At 33.8% G+C, this 22,797-nt stretch overlaps 1 protein-coding gene across 1 annotated transcript; it reads left to right on the forward strand.

Annotated features, from left to right (window-relative positions):
• The first annotated feature begins 927 nt into the window (after positions 1–927).
• Positions 928–8,536, forward strand: LOC124234394 (keratin-associated protein 19-2-like). The gene is made up of 3 exons (XM_046651755.1): positions 928–1,091; positions 5,652–5,800; positions 8,271–8,536. Exons 1-3 carry the CDS (start codon positions 928–930, stop codon positions 8,534–8,536), a joined length of 579 nt encoding a protein of 192 aa, XP_046507711.1.
• Positions 8,537–22,797: the final 14,261 nt, after the last annotated feature.

Genomic DNA, 22,797 nt, shown 5'->3' on the forward strand with positions numbered 1-22,797 from the left:
TATAAGTAGGGTTAGGTCCACGCTCTCAAAGTGTTTTTATACCAGTTGGCGTAACCAGTTAAAAAAATTGAAAACATTTTGCAAGAGGTGGTGTCACTTCTAAAGAGTAATAGTGAGTTAGTAGGTGTTTGTGGACTAGAATTGTTGAAGGATGCTCTAAGCAGAAGAGTTACTTTAGAATGAGAAAGAACTTCTGAGGAAAAGCTTAGAGTGAGAAGGCAATAGTGGTTCTAAGAAACAATTTGAGGGCTAATCTAGGTAGAAGGAGGTTTGATGTAAGTTGAAGATGAAGCTTGAGAAAGTAGGCGTGGATTATTTGATGACAGAACTTGAATATCATATTCATGGGAATTAAGGTGCATAATAGGCTATCCCACAAATATGCAAAAAAGAGAGAAAATTCACGTATTTGTTTCTGTTTCCTTTATGAAAAATTAGCATTCACAACCTTTTATGATTATTTAATTATTTTACGCTAGCTTATTTGATCATAAATAATAGGAAGAAATCATCATTGAAGAGCACTCTATCTGAGGCTATATGAAGATATTATTGACAAAGATCAAACTCTCAAGCTATGTGAAATAAGGAATCTTAATTATTATGATGCAGATTTACAACTATGTGAAAACACAACTTCTGAAGATGTGAAAATAATTCTTCATCAAAGCCTGGTACTGAGAAACGAAAATTAAACTAAATTCAAAAGAAAAATGGATTCATCCATATTTGGGACAATCCTTAATAAAAAGTATAACCTAAAAGCACAGTAATCACCAAAAATAGATTTTCAAAGACAAGAAAGCTCTTGTGTTGTGGTTTACCACACCCACAGTGAGGGAGTATAAAAGTCCAGGTGAGTCTGCTGATACTCATTCTCAGGAAACTCACCTTCAACATCCGACCATATCCTCAACCTCTGACACAATGAGCTACTACTACGGCAACTACCATGGTGCCCTTGGCTATGGCCTTGGTGGTTTTGGTGGCCTGGGCTATGGCTATGGTTCCGTCTATGGTCTTGGAGGCTATGGTGGTTATGGCTGTGGCTACTTCCATCCCACTTTCTACGGAAGATACTGGTCCTCTAGGTTTTACTGAAAACATTGTCTATCTGCAATGATCTGTTTCCCTGATCCAGAATTCATCACCCAGGCTGGCGATCTTCACCCCTACTATGCTATTGACATGAAGCTTCCTTCTTTATGCCTTCTCTGTTATTTCTGTGAATATTTTCCAATGAACTTTGTGAACCTTCTAAACCTTGTTTCATTGATATGTGCCCATCTAAATCCACTCTTTTTCATAATTTTGGGATATCTGAGTAATATATTTCATTGAGATATATTTTCCCAATAAATTGCTTACTTCCTTAGAACTGATCTTATTAACTTTTTGCCAATAACTCCTACATCTCTTGTGATAACTTGCTCAGGTATTGCTCTTTTTTTCATTTGTCATCCTATAGAAACAAACATATTCCGACAGAACTAATTCTTTTAAATATAATCACACCTCATTTGAAAAGTTATTGTTTAATATAGTAACCCCTCTAACCTCGGCGCCTCATGAAATGAATATTTTTGAGCATATTTACTCTTTAAAAACTATTGTTTTAAATGAGCTTTGTGAGGAAGAAATGACCATGCCTTTTTTCTAACTCTCTGTTGAGTGTGACCCTCTGCCAGGTGCCTCCTTGGAAAACAATGACTGGAATACATATGTGTGTGTCTTCTCTCCCTCCACACCCCTCCCCCACACATGCACACACACACACACACACTCACACACAGACCACACTGCCAGCTTCAATTTCTTTGAAAGAATTAGAGGGCCTAGGAATTTTTTCTCTATAATTAGACTCTCTTCATTGTTTTATCATGTTAATATATAGCTATTTAACTTTTCAGGTCTTAAATGACTTTTCTTCATAAATTGAAAAAAAAGGGGACTTAAATTAATGTTTCTATAATTTTTCCAGCTCAGGTTGAGTAGTGGTATTTGTTCATCAGTTAAGTCTTGGCATGGACTTTACAGCAAATGTTTTCCTTGGAACCTTGGCTCAAACCTGAGATTGGTTATTGGGCTTTATCTTGTATTTTGGCGTCTTCAGATCCATAATCTTCATCTTTTCATTATGCACCATGTGATTCCCAATATAACCCTCATTTAATTAAGTAACTTACACAAGTCTTCATGGAGCTCCAGTGATTCTCACTTGGACTTCAGTAATGTCTTCATAAACTAACAGTTTATGCTGACTTTTTTATGATTCGGTAAATTGAGGAATGATTTGGATAATAAGTTTCACTGATTCAAGCAAGAAATAACACTCTTCAATTCAATCATTAGCAGTTACTTACACAGCACTAAGTCCAACATGACAAGAAACACTAAATAATGGCGTTTAAATTCCAAGAAATAAATAATAATTAAAAAAATGCACAGCTCTTATCCATATTTTTTAGAAAGAATCTTTACATTTGATAGATATATTTTAAGGTACTTATGGGTTCAAAAACCAGAACATCTCAAAATTATGCAAAAGGAAAGAAGTGTGTGAGGCTGTATTTAAAACACAATTGACCTTGACTTGATAATGCTTTAAAAGGAATAAATGATTTATGGAAGTTGTTTACATAGTAATATCTGTTTGTATTTAAAATTTTTTCCATAACCATAATTTCAAAAGCAATTAAATGTTTTATTTTATGCTGAGGACTACAGAACTTAAAGAATGTGGAGTGATGTATGGAATAGAGCTGTACTTCATGTACGCCTTGCTAAAATGCCGAATTCAAATAAATTAAAGGAAGGTGTAGCCAAAGAAGAGAACAGCATGTGCATTTCCATGGGGAAGAAAAAAATATTGTTCACAGGATAACAAAGAAATTCGAGTTTGAGGGTCCATGTTGGATTTTTAGCATGCGTATAGTATATGGACATGCTTAAATATTAAGTAAAATAATTTTTATTTCATATTGCCATAACATTTAAGAACAGTAGAGGCACAGAAAAAAAAGAGGTTTAAAAGAAAATAATTGAAAGTCAGTTAAAATGTTGTAATCTTGCCACATGCCAAAGAAGTCCCAAGTCAAGCACTGTGCCATGTTTGGGGTTTGGAACAGAAAGGAAAAGAGGTAAAGGAGACATATTTCAAGAATGTCATGCAGTCTGCCAAATGAGTGATGATAAAGAAGAGGAATACAAGTTGACTCCATGTTTTTAATGCTAGAGGTTGAATAAAGTTGCTGTTTTGGATCATATGCACAGAGAAATAAATATACATATAATTAGAAAAAATGAAAGTTCTATCTCAGACTTTTTGCACCTACACTGACATTTGATTGTCAAGCGAAAATATCTTTTTGACAGAACACTATGTGATTGACGTTTTTATCAGTTTATACTTTGCATTATTCCTACTTATATATTAATTGTAATTATCAAGAAACACCTCAAAATTTAATTTCCATGTAGGAGATAATTGCATCTTAAATTCAGAGTAAAGTAGTCAAAGTGACTTTCCAAAGTCTCTTTTAGCACCAAAATATTTATTTTTATAAAGTGTTCCTTTTATTATTATTATTAGGTTGTCTTGACATGTTCTCATTCCTGAGTGTTTACAAATATATTTCCCTTCCAATTGATTGTTGACTGACTAGAAAGCCAAAGAAATGGATTCCATCATAAATATTTACATCTATTCATTTTAAATAAATGTAGTGAGAACTCAAGTCTGATATTGTTTATAAATTTTTAAAATAAAGTTACCCTATAGGAGTGTAATACGTTACATTTAACAATAAAAAATAACTCCGACTTTGTTTTATACTGGTCTCAAACATCTGCATTGTAGATTTTTAATTATATATCTTATGCTCATCCTTGCCAGTCCATTTGTCTTATTTCATTCTATAATAGATATGGTAAGGGATTCTCAAGTGGTCTTGCTTTCGATAATTCACCATACAATTCACAATGAGAGAAAATGTATATTCCTAAAACACTATTTCTCTGATGCTGTTGCACTAAACAAAACTATAGAACATAATGTGTGGCCTGTCTTTATCTTAAGTTAATTTGCTTCCCAACCATGAATTACTTTTTATTTAAACTTTGTGCCTCAACCTCAAGGTTTTGCTGATTAAGGACTCACCTTGCTCATCTCTGTGTCTGATCATAAGCTAAAGCTATTTTCCTTGTTAGAATCTCCTCATCTCTTCTCTCTTTCTTGTAGAATTCTTATACATCCTTCTAGATGCAACTCATTTTACACTTCTCCAGAATCTTTTGCAAGACACTGCAGCCACTGTAATAGTTAATTCTTCTAAATCACTTTTGAAGTCAGTGTAATTATCCATCATTTTACTCCTCCATGTCTTGCTTTATAGTATTTATAAGAAAAAAACACGTATGCATTCATTCACACACACCAAATACCACATACACATACATACAACATGAAGAAGCATGCGCGCACACACACCTTTGTGAGTACAATTAATTGTAGGATTTATGGTCCATGGATTGGTCATTTACATATTTATCATCTATCATCTCCCTGCCCAAAGGCTTATCATAGTTTCTTTCTCATAATAAAATGTAAATATGAGTATTTTATTGAGAATATTTGTCTTAATTGGGATTATTTTTGCAATTTGAAATATGAAGCATCCCTTCACATAAATATCTCTTGCTAAAGAAAAGTTATAAAAATTTAAATTGGCATTCCAGAAAAACCAATGAATATGTATTTTGTTTACTTTGATGAGTAGGGATCAGGTCTATCCTCTCAAAGTGTTTTAAAACCAGTTCTAGTAATCAGTAAAAAATAGAAATTCTGCAAAGGTGGTGCCAATTAAAAGAGCAGTAGTATGCTAGTAGGTGTTTGTGGTCTAGAATTGTGATGGAAACTATAAGGAGAAGAGAGAGTAACTTTAGAATGAGAAAGAACGTCTGAGAAAAAGATTAGAGTGAGAAAGACAACTGAAGTTCTAAGAAACAATTTGAGGCTGATCTAGGTAGATGGAGGGTTGATGTAAGTTGTAGTGTGAAGAAGCTTGAGAAGGTAGGCTTGGATTCTTTTATGACGACGCTTGAATATTATTTCTACAAGTAAGAAGATGCTTAGAAGGTTATCACACATATATGGAAAGAAGAAAGATAAATCACATTCTGGTTCCTATTTCCTTTTCGAAAAATATGCATTCTCAATCACTTATGATTATTTAATAATTTTGCCTTAGTTTATTTAGCCATAAGCAGGAAGAATAAATCATCACTGAAGAGAACCCTGTCCAAGGCAAAATGGAGATTTCATTGACAAAGATCGAACTCTCAAGCTATGTGACATAAGGGAGTCTGTTTATTATGATGTAGACAGAGATATGTGAAAACAGAAGCTCTGAAGACAAGAAAATAATTATTCAATACAAAGTCTAGTTCTTAGGAATTAAAATTAAACTCAATTCAAGGGAAAAATGTATTATTGCATGTTTGGCACAGCTCTTAATAAGAAAAGTACAACATAATAGTACTGTTTTCACCAAAGAAGGATTTTCCAAGTAAAGGAAGCTCCTGTGTTGTGGTTTACCAGCCCCACACCGAGGGAGTATAAAAGGGTGCAGCTGGTGATATTCATTCTCAAGGAACTCACCTTCGACCTCCAGCAAATCTTCAACCTCTGACACAGTGAGCTACTACTACGGCAGCTACTATGGGGACCTTGGCTATGGCCTTGGTGCTTTTGGTGGCCTGGGCTACCGCTATGGTTCCGGCTATGGTCTTGGAGGCTGTGGTGGGCTGGCGATCTTCACCCCTACTATGCTCTTGACATGAAGCTTCCTTCTTTAGCCCTCCTGTGACATTTCTAGGAATATTTTCCAATAAACTTTGTGAACTCTCTAAACCTTGTTTTATTTAGATGTGCCCATCTAAATGCACTTTTTCTTCATAATTTGAGCATATTTGAGTAATACATTTCATTGAAACATATTTTCCTCATAAGATTGTTTACTTCTTTAGAATTGATCTTGTTAACTCTTAGCCAGTAACTCCTACAACTCATGTGATAACTTGCCCAGATGTTGCTTCCTTTTTCTTTTGAAATCCTATAGAAACAAACATATTTAGACATAACTAATTCTTATGAATATAATGACACTTCCTTTGAAAAGTTATTAGTTTAATGTAATAACTGCTTTAAACTCAGTGTATCAGGAAAGAATACTTTCGAGAATATTTACTCTTTAAATATTGTTATTTTTATGTGCTTTGTAAGGAAGAGCTGTCCATGCCTTTTGCTCATTCTTGTTCAGTGTGACCCTCTGCCAGGGGCCTCCTTGGAAAACATTGCCAAGAATACACATTGTTTGAGTCTTTTCTCCGTTCCTACCCTTGCTCCAAACACACACACACACAAACATAAACACACACACACACACACACACTGTGCCCACACAGTCAGCTTCAATTTTTATAAAGAAATAGAAAGCATGGGAATTTTTTTTTCTATGTTCAGACATTCTTTGTTACTTTATCATTTTAATATGTAAATGTTTAGTTTTTCAGGTTTTACCCTACTTTTCAAAAATTAAAAAAAAAATTGAGGCTTGAGTTAATGTTTCTATAATTTTTCCAGCTCAGGTTGAGTAGTGGTATTTGTTCCTCAGTTAAGGCTTGGGAAGGACCATATTGCAGGTGTTTTCTTGGCAGCCTTCCCTCAAACCTGAGACTGGTTAATGGCTTTCATCATATATTTGGGTGTCTTCAGATCCTCAATCTTCGTCTTTTAGTTATAGACAATGTGATTCCCAGTATAACTATTAAGTTATAAACTAATAGTTTAACTATTAATTATAACTAATTAAGTTTTAAGTAACTTACACAAGTCTTCACAAGCGCCAGAGATTCTCACTTGGACTTCAGTAGTGTCTTATAAAAATAGTTTGTGCTGACCTTTTTATGAATTATTGAATTGAGGAAGGATTTGGAGAAGAAGTTTCACTGATTCAAGCTAGAAATGAGAAGTTCTTCCATTCGATCATTAGCAGTTACTTATGCAGGACTAAATCCAACCTGACAGGAAACTTTAAATAATGGAGATTAAATTCCAGGAAATCAACAATAACTTAAAAATTCCATACCTAATACCTATTTTTTAAGAAAGAGTCTTTATATCTAGCAGATATATAGTAAAATATTTATAGGTTCAAAAAGCAGAACATCCCAAAATGAGGTAGTAGAGAAAGATGTGTGTGAGAATGTAATTAAAACATAATTGACCTTGATTCGATAACTCTTTAAAATGAATGAATGCTTATTACCTGCTTACTGTATTTAACATTTTTTCAATAACCATAACTTCAAAAACAGTTAAATGTTTTACTTTGGGAGAAGAGAAAAACAACTTAAATAAAATGGAGAGATGTATTGAATAGAACTGTACTTCATGCACATCTTGTTAAAAGACTATTTTAAACAAGTTAGAGAAAGGCTTAGCCAAAGAAGAGAACAGTATGCACGTTGTCATGGGGAAGAAGAAGAAAATACTATCCTTAGGATAAAGAAGGAATTGGATCTTTTGGGTCAGTGTTAGATTAATTTATAATAAGTAAATAAAATTTAAAAATAGTAGTAGCATAGAAAAAATGAGTTTGAAAGAAAATTAATTGAAAAACAGATGAAATGCTATAATCTTAGTGAATGTCAAAGAAGTCTTATTCAAACACTGTGCCCATGTATGAGGTTTGGAATAGAAAGGAAAGGAGTTTAAGAAGACATATTTTTAAAATGTCTGGTAAGATGATTATACGAGTGACGATAAGAAAGAGGAATGCAAGTTGAATCCATGTTTTTAGGGCTACAGGCCTGAATAAGTTGTTGCTCTTGATCATATGAACAGAGAAACAAATATACATATGAATAGAAAAAATGAAAGTTGGCTCTCAGACTATTTGCATCTACACTGCCACTTTGATTGCCAAATGAAAATACCTATAGATATTTGTGAAAACAAATAGATATATGTGATAGATATAGATATATGTGAAAACAGAAACAGAAACTCTGATGACATGAAAATAATTATTTAATACAAAGCCTAGTTCTAAGGAATGAAAACTAAACTAAATTCAAAGGAAAAATGTATTCATGCATCTTTGGGACAGCCCTTAATAAGAAAAGTAAGACTTAATAGTACTGTTTCCACCGAAGAAGGATTTTCAAAGACAATGAAGCTCATGTGTTGTGGTTTTCCACACCCACAGTGAGGAAGTGTAAAAGTCCAGGTGCAGCTGGTGATGTTCACCCTCAAGGAACTCACCTTCGACATCCAACCAAACCCTCAAGACTTAACACAATGACCTACTACTACGGCAACTATTATGGTGGCCTTGGCTATGGCCTTGGTGGTTTCAGTGGCCAGGACTATGGCTATGGTTCCAGCTATTGCCTTGGTGGCTACAGTGGTTGTGGCTTTGGCTACTACTGTCCCACTTTCTATAGAAGATATTGGTCCTCTGGATTTTTCTAAACAATTTTTTTCTATTACTCATTACTTGTTAATAATTTTTTAATGAATTAATTCTTTTGTTTGCTTCAAAATCAGCAGTGAAAATTTGGGGAGGACACTTAAGAAGATACTGCAATGAAGACTGATACATTGAATCAGTGGAGACATATGTTTCTGATCAGAATTTCATCACTCAAGCTGGACGTTCTCATTCCTGAAACATTACTGACGTGTAGCTTCTTTCCTTATCTATTCTGTGATAATTCTCAGCATAGTCTCTAACAAATATGTTTTGCAAGCATAAAAACTTAGGTTCATTCCTTTCATTCATCTCAACACAATTGATATTCTAGTTTTGCAGTGTCTTAATAATGATTTGCATCAAACTATTTTTTTCTCATGGAATTATTTACTTCACACCATGTTCCCTTATACACAACACAGATGCTTTAAAATTATAACTCCTTCACATGGGAGGAGTTTTGCTCAGTTCATGCTTCTGTTTGATTTGAAATCCCACAGAACCAAATAATTTTATATATTTTGAATTCTGATGAAGATATTTTCTACTACAAAATTCAAAGTTCTATGGAACACCTGTTCCATTGTCAATATCATTTTATGCATTATTAGGAATCTGCTGTGCTGTAAGGGAGAGGTATGTCTTTCTTGATGACAACAGATTTTGTTGAATTATTAAGCTGTGCAAAAATCAAGTATATATGGACAAGTGCTGTATGTTAAAGATACTTTGATGTCTTTTGACTTCTTGGAATCCAAAGGCATTTTGCTATATTGATTGATCCCCACTGCCTCTGTTCTAAGAAGAGTTCTTCTACTGTTTTCCATCTCTTTGAGTACTGCTATTTTCTTTTTTATTTAAACTTTGACAAAAAATGTTTTCCAGATATTATTCATGGACTTTTGCCTTCAACATGAGACTGGCCATTAATTACTGTCTCATGTTTGGCTTCTTCAGAGCTCTCTTCTTATCCTTGAATTTCACACAATGTCATTCCTGACCTACCATTTACTCAATTTTGTGTGCCTCTTGTGTTTTCATGTATCACAATTGATTCTCACAAATAATTCAGCAGTGTGCTCAAGAAAGAAAGCATAGTGCCAGTGATGATTCCTTTTGATAACTTAGAAAAATTGGGGATGATTATAGGAGTGATATTCACCAATCCAACGGAGAATTTAAACTTTTCAACCAATTCAGTAGCCAGTATTTATGCAGTACTGCAGTGACTCTAAAAAGTGATCCTACCAAAGACAGCCTGTTTTATCAATAAATAAGAAAGATAAAAATATTATACTTGATTCCATTATTTTTAATATATCCTGTGTTCTTTACATGAAGTTTTTATGTTTTATACATATCAAAACACCTTCAGATAAAATGATATGGGAGCCAGCCCTGTAGTGTAGTGGGAGAGTTTGTCACACTCCTCTTTGGTGGCTACGTTTGCAACTTTAGATGCTGGATGTGGACCTACAACATTTGTTAGCCATGCTGTTGCAGCAACCCACATACAAAGTAGAGGAAGATTGGCACAGATGTTAGCTCAGGACTAATCTCCCTCAAGCAAAAGAAGAGGAGGATTGGCAATAAATGTTAGCTCAGGGCTAACCTCCCTCAGCAAAAATAAAATAAAATGTTATGATATCTGGATTTTTTAAATTATAAAAGCAGAGAGTTAATATAGATATAAATGAAAGATAATTGACAACTAAGTGATGATGGCTGAAAATGGATGACATCCGTCTAAGAGTTCATTATATTATCTATGTTTATACTTTTCCATACCAAAACTATAGAAAAACGGCATCAAAATGAAAAATTCTATCATGGAAATATATGCGCTATAAGCCTTAAAGAACATGGAAGGATAGATTATACAGAACCGAAGTAATCCAAGAGGAGGTAACGTTTTACCTGAATGTCGCAAAAATGTTGACACAAGAGCTTGTTAATTAAAAACATAACAAATGATGCAAGTAAGATATGCATCGTTTCTGATCATGTAAAAGGATTCATTATATTTATGCAAAAATTTTGAAAACTAAAGCTCAAAATTTGATATTGGATAATTAGGCTGAATGTAGCATTTGGAAAACTTCAAACAATAAGTTTTCCCTCATTAGAAATAGATGGAGATTTTTAGGAGTGGTAAGGGTAAAAAAAAATGTTTTAAAAAGTTTGAATCTAGAAAAAAAATGTTGTCACAGTTTTCCTGGCATTTTGTAACAAGGTCCCAACTCTTTCTCTGTGACTTGGTTTAGTGACTGACACGCAAAGAAATGGCTTTTAAAGATACACAAAATACTTAGGAAGAAACTTAACCAAGGAGATGAAAGACTTGTATGCTGAAAACTAAAAAACATTGATGAAAGAAATTGAAGACACAAACAAATGCGAAGATATCTTGTGTTCATGGACTGGAAAAAGCAATATTGCTAAAATGTTCATACTACTCAAAGTCATCTGCAGATTAAACTCAATCCCTATCAAAAACTAATGGTGTTTTTTTACAGAAACAGAAAAAACGATTTTACAATTGATGTGGGAACACAAAAGACCACGAATAACCAAATTATTTCAGATCTTTACAGTCAATTCACCCTGACATCAAATAATTATCCCTAAAATGTCATATCTTTTGTGGCAGTACCCTGGAGAAAACCATAGAATGATCGACTCTTCATAAACAGCAGAGAATTTGCAAAGGTCCTCACTGATCTGGAAGCAATATGCTTCTCAACTTTCAATTATTTTTTGCAGAAGTTTTCTGTCCTGTCTACATGCACATCTTGCTTAGTCTAGTTCCTTAGCATTAATTTAAATCGTTGCCTCCTGATGAAGTCTCCTCCTCTGTTCTCTGTTGAATTCTTATGAATTGTTTATGACGCAGCCTAATTTACACCTAATTTAAACTTTCTCCAGAGATTATTTTTCAGGACAATCAGTCCACTACAGCTTTGCTTTCTCTAAAGGCACTTTTCAAGTAATTCTAACTTCCTCTGACGCTGTACTTCCATATATTTAGCTTCGCATCTACACAAACTACATATACACACATAGAAATACACACACACACCCCCTTTGTGACTATAATGAAAGGATAAGCTTTCTAGGACCATGATGTAACCATTTATTTTTTTCTCACTTATCTTCTTGTCTAAAAGTGTGACAAATTACATTTTATGTAATAGAAATTCAGTTAGTAATATAGAAAGAGAGTAGTTCAATAGACGACTGCAGTCTGGAATGTTTGAGACTATACTGAGAAGAATATATTCCAAAAGTGTAGGAAATGTAAGAACACTTAGTTCAAAGGTGTAAGGGCAAGCTTGAATATAGACACAAATCACAATTTTAGAAACCACTGGATGATCCTTCTGAATAGGATGGACGCTTCATGAAAGGTAGTAGTGGAAACAAAGTTGAGTCATCTTGTAACAGGGCTTGACTATAATTTAATAGAATTTGACCAATATAATATTCAGGAATTTAGAATGTCATTTCACACAAAAGACAAACAACAGGATGGTCAAATATTTGTTGTTTTCCATGAATAAATTCTCTCCTGCTTCAAAATTATATAATTATGCATGATAATTTTATAATTTGTATGCTAATTTACTGAATTTTGAAAATAAGGAAAACACGATATTTGGCATAAATTGAAACTCTACTGTAAATAAAATGAAGGAAATATTTTTTGACAAATCCAAACTCTCAGGCAATGCCAGGAATGAGCTGCCTGATGAGAGAGATTTCATGATTACATTTTAAAGGTAGAAATATGTGAAGTCATTATCTTTAAACGTAATACTTATTTCTCCATATAAAGACTCATTCTTAGACACAACAATTAAATATATTCAATGGAAAAATAGACCTCTTGTATGTTTGGAATTACCCTTCAATAATAAAAGTATGACCAAATGGTACTATTTTTCATCAGAGTTTTATTTTCAAAGAGAATAAAGCTCATGTGCCATGGTTTGCCACACCTTTCCCTGAGAATGTAAAATGATCAGATTTCTTTGCAATCTTTAGTCTCAGGAGATTTATTTCACTATGAAACAAATCTTCAACCCCTGACATGATGAATTACTATGGTAACACTTCCAGTGGCCTTACCTTTAGTCTTGGTGGCCTGTGCTATGTCTATGGCTCCAGCTATGACTATGAGATTCTGGCTGTAGCTACTATTTTCCATTCTTGATGGAAGCTTCTGGTCCTTTGGGTTCAACTTTTTCCATAGAACTTGCTGATCTTCTAGGACCTCAGAAACTGCATAATGTTATGCGTTAACTCTACTTGCATGTTCTTCTGCATCATAAATCTCATATTTTTTTTTATCTTCTTTGGCTAGTAGCTAGTTATTTAGCATCCAGTGACAAAAAAGAAACAAAACTGGACACTGCTTATAGATGGTAAAAAAGATTTTATTCAGTACTACTGCAGTAGGGGAAAGACCTTCACAGAACAGAGCTCAACAGCAATCTATGCAGAAGTGACTGGGTGTTTAAGAGACAATGAGGGAGTAAGGGGAGGGATGAGTGGAGTCCTGAGCAGAGCAGTGATAGTGGAAAATTCAAAAAAGCACGAACAAGGAGTTGGCTAATGCGATTAGATCATCCGGGTTTGTTCATTGGTGATTATCCGAAGGAGAAACATATCTTCAATATCTTTCATATCTTCAAGACAGAAGATATTTTTCAAATTGTAGCAAGGTACCCAGTGAAGTTAGGCCTTTACTCTGCTACAGGGACCGGAAGCAATGCAAAACCTTAGAGATTTGCATTTCAAAGAGATGCCTTCCAAGTCCTTGATGAGACAGTCCTGGGTTGTAGAAGATACATCTCAAAGGGACAGAGAAGGGATTTATGATTGCACGTTTTTAAACTAAATACTTTTAAGAAAAGGGTGGTCAGGCCCATAGTCAGTTTTTGGTTGGAACAAACAGTAAATTCTTTTGGAGCATTGAGCTTTCTCAGGTAGACATTTAAGGGAGACTGAGAGATGTGTTTATTATAGGCCAAGGTCGAGGCCAAGTTCAGAAGACAGCTCAGAGGAGCCTGGATAAATTTTGATCAAGGAAAGAATCTTGTCACAAGCAAGCCTAATGATGAAGAATGTGTGCTCTTGAATGAATGCTAGTGCAACTTGTGTTATTAGGATCTCATGCCTCACATCCTCATGGATTGCACTATCAGGGAAATATTCTACCATGCCATCATTGCCAAACTGTTCTTGAACATGGGGTCTCCAATGTGTATCCTCCATTGATTAATTAATAAAAGCCCCTAGCTCGCATAGCAAAAAAATGTTTCATTTTTATTAATTCTTCTAGGTGTCAATGCAAATAACCTATAATTAATCTATAAATCAAAACTGGGATGAGTTTATTATGAGCCAGGTCTGAGGATTATAGCCCGTGGATTTCCTTCTCTAAGGAAGAAAGCACACCAAAGAGGCAGGGTGTACAAGGTAGTTATATACCGTCTTGGAACAAAAAGCATACATCACATATGACAGGAATATCTTTTTTACTGCTGTCATGAGATCCTTAGCTGGCACAGAAGATCAGTGGTCACAAGGTGAGCACAGCCAGACAGTGAGCAGCAGGTCAGTGGTCATGAGGTGAGCACAGCAGATCTGTAATCAATCCTTAGTTTCTTGGAATATATTCATATCCTTAAGGAAATACCAGTATGAGGAGGAAGATACATCCCTATCTTTGAGGGCATAATTCTTGTCTTTGGGACATTTTGTGTGTTCACAGCAGATGTACAGTGCATTCTCCACAGGCCACGTCAGGGTTTTCTGGAAAAACAAGGTCAGGCCAAATTAGTTTTAAACCAAATGGTTTCCTCACATACTCCAGTTTATCCGATTGCTTTTTATTTATTCATCGTAGGTAAAGTTTTTACATACAATAAGTTTAGAATTACAATGCCATTTAAAAGATTTTCATTATTTTTGCCCTATTTTATATTACTTTTTATCACTGTTCTCTAGAGCTACTAGGTCTAAAGAAACAAAGGTAGAATTTACTGGAAAAATATATTTTTGTCTTACAGATGTATTCCTCGACTGTCCCAGTACTTCATTACTGTTTTCTTTCTCTTGAATGACTTTTCTTCTTGTGTCTACTAACCTCTTATACCTTTCAAGATATAGGTCGAATTCTGCTTCTTTAGTGGACTCTAATTCTGTCTTTTCTTTATTATAAGTGAGAGCTTCCTCTACACCAGGGTATATTTTTATCTATACTTCTATCATTAAACATACACATGCTGCTATCTATTAAAATAAATTTTATTCTCCATCTGTCTCTCCATTTAGAATGTAATGTGTTGAGGCAGGATGATATTTCAGTCATTTTTGTGTTCCATTCAATTTAGTAGATACTTATTACTCTTTTTTTTATGGCACTACTAAGACTACTAAGATGAGCAAGCTAAAGTCCATTCTTTCAAGGAAGATTAAATATTATGCTGTTTTTGAAGAGAGCAAATACATAGCAGAACAGTCAGTTTTAATATAACAATTTTTAAACTTAACTTTGGGTGAAAACTCCTCACAAAAGATGTGAAGCCTCAATTAATTATCGAAAGATGCATTTCATTCTTGGAAAATAAGAGGTTGAAAGAAGCAAGATGTGTTTAAAGGCATGAAAAATGATGTCTAGGCATGGGCAATGCAAATTGTTCTGTATAGTTATCATATGGCTTAACTTCCCTCATCAATAACTTCACCATAAAATTAAAAATCTTTTAGATGATATTATAAAGCCTTCCCCAATATGACACCAAGGCACCATCAAAACATAGGTTCTACAAAGGTTAAAATCATAATTTTTATAAAAAGAGATGGTGAGCATGTACAAAATTTTATTTGATATATTAATTAGAGAAGCAAAAGGATGACAAATCAGGTTCAGGGAAAATATGAAAAACTAAGATATTCATTATTAGTGAATAAAAAATGCTAAGATAGCTCAGTTAGACAAAAACAATGATTCATTTGCAAACAGGCAGTAAACAATAATCTTCGTAGCTTTCTACTCTCATGAAAAGATCATCACACTTGCTCAGCTTCACAGCTGGAAAATGCTGGGCCCAAATCCATTATGCAAATAAAGTTTTATTCCATTGAAGACTCAGATGACCTTCAGGTGAGTTTATTAGAAAATATCCTTAGCATACATTAAAAGGTGATACACAGGATTCACGGTTTCAGTGCTGATATGTAAAGAGCTTGTAAGTCTTCCTTACAAGAAAAATCTGTACAAACTGAATTTCAATGAATTTTCTTGGATGCATCAGAGAACTAAGGTCACTGGGCAAACTACCATCCCCAAAACTAGAAAGACATGTACATGCAGAAAGATACAACTACCAAAATCTGCTTACCTGGAGAAGAAGCTGCTCAAATCGTGAACTGGCAGGAACACTTAAATGGTAATTTTTTGTGAAGTTTTAGCGGCTGAGTGAAGACAAGCATGAGAGTGAGAAACTGCTGGGACAACAGTGTGAAAAAGTCCTCATACTTTTTTGGGCGTTCCCTCCAAGAATCCCACCAAGTATCCCTTGTGACCATTGCAAGAAAGATCCCTTCTTAATTCTGGAAAGGGAGGAGAAGAGAAACCATTGTGACATGTGTCCAGAGGCTTCTGGATCTAAAAAGGCCTAATTTCCAGGGGAAAAAACCAAAAATCCAAAAGCAAAAATACTTTGCCACAGAGCAATTCTGAAAATTTACCCCAGATGAGGGAAGCATATCTGTCACTACTCCAGCTTCCTCCAGCCTTCTTGTCTCACCTAAAGTAGAGAGTGGAGAATAGACAAGAGTCAGGGCTTCAAGGAAATAGATGAAGAATGCTGCAGTCAAGGAACAGAGGAGGGAGAAGCTACTGCAGGGGATCAGAATTTGCCACCCCAAAATATGTCTCTTTGGCTGGATTCTTTTTTTTAAAAAAACAAGAGACTCAAAAAGAAACTTTGACCTTTCCTCTAACTGTCAAAAAGAATTTAAGGTAGAAGGCCTGTCCCAGGAAGGAGCTCTCACCACAAATAACTCTGGGTATGGTAGCCTGGGAGGAACCTTGCCAAGTCGATTTTTATTAAAGATCTCTCTCTCAGGTCACTTTGTCTATAGATGGTCCAGCAAATATTTGTTTACCAAACATTTGCTTTCCATCTCCATGTGAATTGGTTTCCTCGCCTTTGAAGTCCCAAACTACTACTCCCTACATCCTCTTTTGTCTATAGCTGAAGATGATATCTAAGGTGCTGGCTTCTGCCATTTTGGTGAGTTACTCAGTTTTCCTGCGTTTCTCCCATGTACACGTTATTAAACTTTGTTTGATTTTCTCCAGTTATTCTGTCTTAGGTCAATTTAATTCTTAGACCAGCCAGAAGAACCTAGAGGGTAGAGGAATAGTTCTTCCTCCTCTGCACTTCATAACTGAAGAAAAACTTATGAAGGTGACAGCACTGAGACCGGTCCCTATAAAAAACTGATATTCAATCAGAAGATTATAGAATGGTCCCTTTCCCAACATCTTATTATCAAATGAGCAGGGCTTCAATGTAATAAATTAAAGTGGATTCAAGCTGAAAGAGGTTCAAGACACAGACTCTCTCTGAGGAGGGGTACATAGGAAAAACGAAGGTATAGAGGGATGACCAAAAAAAAAAAAAAAAAAGGAAAAAAAAGGATACCAGAGCAATTTGAAGCCTCTGGAACCTGTAACTACAAACAAACATTCAAAAACCAAACCCCTAGCCAGATTAACATAAATTCTTGCATTAAAAGCCTCTTTACCTCAATTCAATTCTTATTGACTAATAGATCATGTCTGACTTTCAACAAAAAATTGCAAGGCATGACTAAAGGCAAGAAAAAACACATTCTGAATAAATCAATGATCTGAACTAGACTCAAATATGATATAGATGGAATTAACAGACATGAAATTTAAAATAACTGTAATTATATGTTAAGGGCTCTAATGGTAAAACTGGATGAGTGATGTAAGCAGAGATGGAAACAATAAGACCAAATCAAAAAGAAATGCTAGAAATAGAAAACATAGGAACAGAAATGAAGACTGCCTTTGAAGGGTTCATCAGTAAACTCAAAACAACCCAGGAAACAATCAATGAACTTGAAGATCGATCAAGATAAATTGGCCAAAATGAAGTGTAAGGGAAAAAAAACAATGAAAAATACAGCAAAACATCCAAGAACAATGGGGGAATACTAAAATGCATTATATATATGTAATATAATTATAATATAAGAAGAAAAATAGAATGAAAGAGAAAAAAATACTTAAAGTGATAATGGCTGAAATTTCCAACATTATTAACACACATTAGCATAGATCCAGATAGTTCTGAGAATACCAACCAGAATAAAACAAAACAAAATAAAACAATTAGCAAAAATCCAGACATATCACATTCAAACTACAGAAACTCAAACATAAGCAGAAATTTCTTGGGGGAAAAAACACCTTACCTCTAGAGAAACAATGTTAAATGTTACAGTGAATTTCTCGTCTAAAACTACGCATGCAAGAAGAAAGTGGAGTGAAATATTAAAGTGTTGAAAGAAATACCCACAAATCTAGAATTCCTATATCAAAAATCACCCTTCAAAATAGGAGAATAAAAACTTTCTCAGACAAACAAAACTGAAGGAACCTATCCCCAGCAAGCTGCTCTGCAAGAAATGCTAAAAGAAATTTTTCAGGCATGAGGAAGATGCTAAAGAAACTTGGATCTGCATAAAGAAAGGTAGTAGGAGAAAGAATGGAATAGAGAAGTAATCAAATAGTAACAATGCCTTGGATGAAAGAGCATATGGATAAGTGAAATGTTATAACAGACAGGAGAGGGGAATTTAGAATACACTGCTATTAGTTACCTATAGGACGTGTGAAGTCGTAGTGGTATTTGAAGGTGAACTTAGATTAGTTGAAAGTATATATTGTAAATTATACAGCAAACACTAAAAAAAAAATCATAATTGAAATGCTTCTAAGAGAGGATATAAAATATAATCAGATAAAATGCTTGTTAATATCATAGAAGGAAGAAAAACATGAAAAAAAGAATAAAAAACAAATGCAATGGATAGAACACAGTTACATACATGGTAGATATTAATCCAACTATATGAACTATATAAATAATCACTTTAAATGTAAATAAAATAAATACACCAATGAAAAGACAAGACTGTCAGCATGAATTAAAAACAAACAAATTAAAAACACGAGCCAAGACTCAACTACATCTTATCTACAAAGAAAATTCCACCTTAAGTAGAAAGACAGATACATTATAATAAAAGAGTGGAGAAAACACATCAGGCAAATACAAATCTAAAGAATTCTGGGTTTCCTATATTAATTTTAGGCAAAAATATTTCAGAACCGGGAAAATGATTAAGAACAAAGAAGAAATAATTTTAAACTGCATGCACTTAAAAGAATATGAAGATGTATGAGGCAAAAACTGCTGAAACTTAAAAAGTAGAGAGATCCGGTAATGTACCCAAGGACTTCACCACGCTTCTGTCAATAACTGATAGATTAATGAAGCAAAAATCAATAAGGATATAGTTGGCACATCTTCATGTCTTCACAATCAGTTTGGTACAATTCATAGTTATAAAATACTCTGTCCAATAAGAGCAGAATACACATTCTTCTAAAACTTGCTAGGAGCATTCATCAAGATAGGCCACATTCTGGGCCATTAAACACACTTTAACAAATTTAAAAGAATAGAAATACTAGAAAGTGTGTTCTTAGACCACAGTGGAATAAACTAAAAATCAATAATAGAGAGATAGTTGGAAAATCCCCAAATGTTTGGAAAGGAAAACAGCAGACTTCCACATGACACATGAATTTAAAATATGTTTCAAGAGAAATTGAAAAGATATTTTGAACTAAATGAAAAAGAAAATGCAACTTATTAAAATGTGCAGGATTCAGCAAAAGCAGTACTTAGGGGGAAATTTATAGTATTAAAAATGTACATACCAACAAAGAAAAAAGTTGTAAAACCAGTAACCTTACTTGTACCTTAGGAAACTAGAGAAAGAATCACCTAAGCTCAAAGTAAGCAAAAGAAAATATAGAACAACATCAGAGCAGAAATCAGTGAACTGGAAAATGGAAAACAATAGGAGCAATCAACAAATCCAAAAGCTAATTCTTTTAAAATTTCAATAATTGATAGACTTCTAGCTCAGCTAGCCAAGAAAGAAAAAGATAAGACACACATTATTACTATTAGAAATGAAGTAGGGGTCATGACCACTGATCCCATGGATATTAAAAGACTAATAGGGAATTTATAAAAAAGTTTATATCCATAAATTTGATAATTTAGATAAAATGTGCAAATTCTTTTAAGATACAGCTATCAAAAGTCATGGAAGAAGAAATAGATAATCTAAATAGCCCTATATCTGTTAAATTAATTAAAGCAATAATAAAGAACCTTCCAAAAGAGAAAGCAATTGGCCCCAGCACCTTTCCAATTTCATTGGGGAATTCTACCAAACATTTAAAGAGAAAAATAACACTAGTTCTCTACAATCACTTCCAGAAAACAGAAGGTGAGAGAACATTTACCAACTCATTCCATTGGGACAACGTGATCCTAATATCAAAATCAGACAAAGGCGTTAGTGGAAAAGAAAACTACAGAACAATGTCTCTCACGAAATTTGTTGCAAAAATTCTCAACCAAATATTAACAAATCTAATCCAAGGATTTATAAAAAGAATTATATGATGAGGTACAATTCATTCTAAATATGCAAAGCTGGCTTAACATTTGAAAATCAACTTATGTAATATACCATATCAACAAGCTAAAAAATAAAAATCGTATGATCAAATCAATAGATGCGGGAAAACCGTTTAAACAGTCAATTCCTTACTATGTTAAAAACTCTCCTTCAGCTAGGAATAGAGAAGAACTTCCTCAACTTAATAAATAACAGATACGAAAAAAAAAATCTACTGCTGATGTAATCATGAGAAACTAGAAACTTTCACCCTAAGATTGGGTTAATTTACACAGGTTGACTCAGTTGCTTTCTTTAGGGAATAAAATGAATCCTACATTGGGTTTGGAATTCATATGCTTTTTTTCCATATCAATTAACTTTGATTAAAATTTGAGATCCTTTCCTCCCAGAATTGCCTTTGTTCAAATGAGTTTGCCTCATTTATGTTGGTTCTAAATTAAGACTTGGGGTATATTATTAAATTATTTCTATTTACACTAGGACTAAACAAGCAACTGTTAAATTTCTTCTAGTATCTCAAATAGACTTATTTCCCCCATTCCTTGCCTTCTCTGATCTCACTTTTATGTGTTTCACAGGGGTATGGAACAAGTTACAAAATGGAATAGTAGTTCAGGAGATATAAATTATTGCTAGAATGGCTCTCACTTAAAGGATAAAAGAACAAGTTATCAAGACTCTGCTTAAATATCTCTTAGGTAGATAACCTCCTGGGATATTAGCAATATCTTTCCTCAAATAAAAGGACTGGGTAAGATCGACCACATCTCCTCTTGTTGGATTCCTCTGTGGGCTTTCCCATACCTACAGCAGAAGTCAGTAGCAAACTTTTTCTGTAAAAGGGCAGACAGTAAATATTTTAGGCTTTCTGGACAAATATTCTCTAGCACAACTACTCAGTTCTGTTGATACAGACAATATACAAATGAAGAGAGTGCTAGTTCAATAAAATTTTACTTACAATTAAAAGTACTGGCATGATTTGGCCCGTGGGCTGTAGATTGCCGACTTCAGACCCAGAAGATAAAATAAAAATACTTTAGTGGGCATATAAGGTTTTATAAATGTAGACTTTTATTTCCTCATCTTCAATCCTTCCCCTCTCCTTTTTATTCCAGCATTATTAAACTTTATTTTTCATGCATACTCTGTACTATTGTGGTTCTATAGCATGCCACTTAAAGTTCCCTCAATATAAAACATCATTTTTTTTCCACCTGTTAAATAATTATTTACTCTTTCTGAAAGAACTAATACATATGTAATCATGTTTATAGGAGTTTTGCTGGTTTCAGCCTCTTGAATTACTTCTAGGGTGACCAGCCATCCCAGTTTACTCGGGCCTGAGAGTTTTCCTAGCACTGGCTGCATTCAGTGCCCAAACTGAAAACCCCAGGACAAACCAGGAAACCAGGAAACTGTCCCAGGAAAACCAGGACAGTTGGTCATTCTAGCTGTTTCCACCTTCAGATCTCTTAAATATTTAGAGTTGATGCTCTAAATATTTAAGATTTTAGATTCTACCACAACCGTGACAATATTGAATTATAACACATATACTTTATTTTCCATAATAATAAATTCTATAATTGCAGTAAGAACTAGATATTATTCATCTTTTATTGTCCAAAAATATTGTATAGTTCCTAAACATTGCAGGAAATACATATATATTTAGAATATTAGCGTTGGTAGTAGATATATGTTTAGAATATTAGTATTTAGAATATTAGTATTGGTATTAGAATGAGGTTAAGAGCAAGAGTGGAAAGAAGGAAGGAAGGAATAGCTTGTGTAAATAAAGTATAAATGACATATAATTTTTGCTTTAATAACCAAGTAAGACATAATACAAATTGTAATAGAATAATAATAGAATAGAACAATAATGTCATAGAATTGTAATAGAAATTGTTTTGGCCTTGAAAATATAAAGGAAGATTTGGGTAGAAACAATGTATTACTACTTTCAATATAAGAAATTGAAGTAGTATTGACAAAAGAATACAAAAACACACTATTTCTTGCTGCTACTGAAATGTAAATTGCAAACATTAAATTCTGGTTTTATTGATCGCCTACTAAAATGTCAGTCAGGTTCATAATTCTCACCCTTAAAATACCTTTGTGTTATCAAAAGATTAAAACACAATTTAGGAAACAAATGCTAAAATGTAACATGAAATAATTTACGAAATGTGAAAGACAAAAAGTTTTTTAAAAACATCTATGACTAAGCAATTGTCCTCTTGTCATGTTAAATTAATTATAATTTTATATAGTATTGCATTTGAATGATGAACAGGTCGAAGAGTTGTCTTGAACACTGAAGAGGTAGAAATAATGTACATCATTTAATTTTGTGAAAAATAAGTGGCCAAGGAAATGGACAGAACTGGGAGACACTATCTCAGGTGACGTCATC

Source organism: Equus quagga, unplaced genomic scaffold, assembly GCF_021613505.1.
Source record: "Equus quagga isolate Etosha38 unplaced genomic scaffold, UCLA_HA_Equagga_1.0 73442_RagTag, whole genome shotgun sequence".
Taxonomy (NCBI): Eukaryota; Metazoa; Chordata; class Mammalia; order Perissodactyla; family Equidae; genus Equus; species Equus quagga.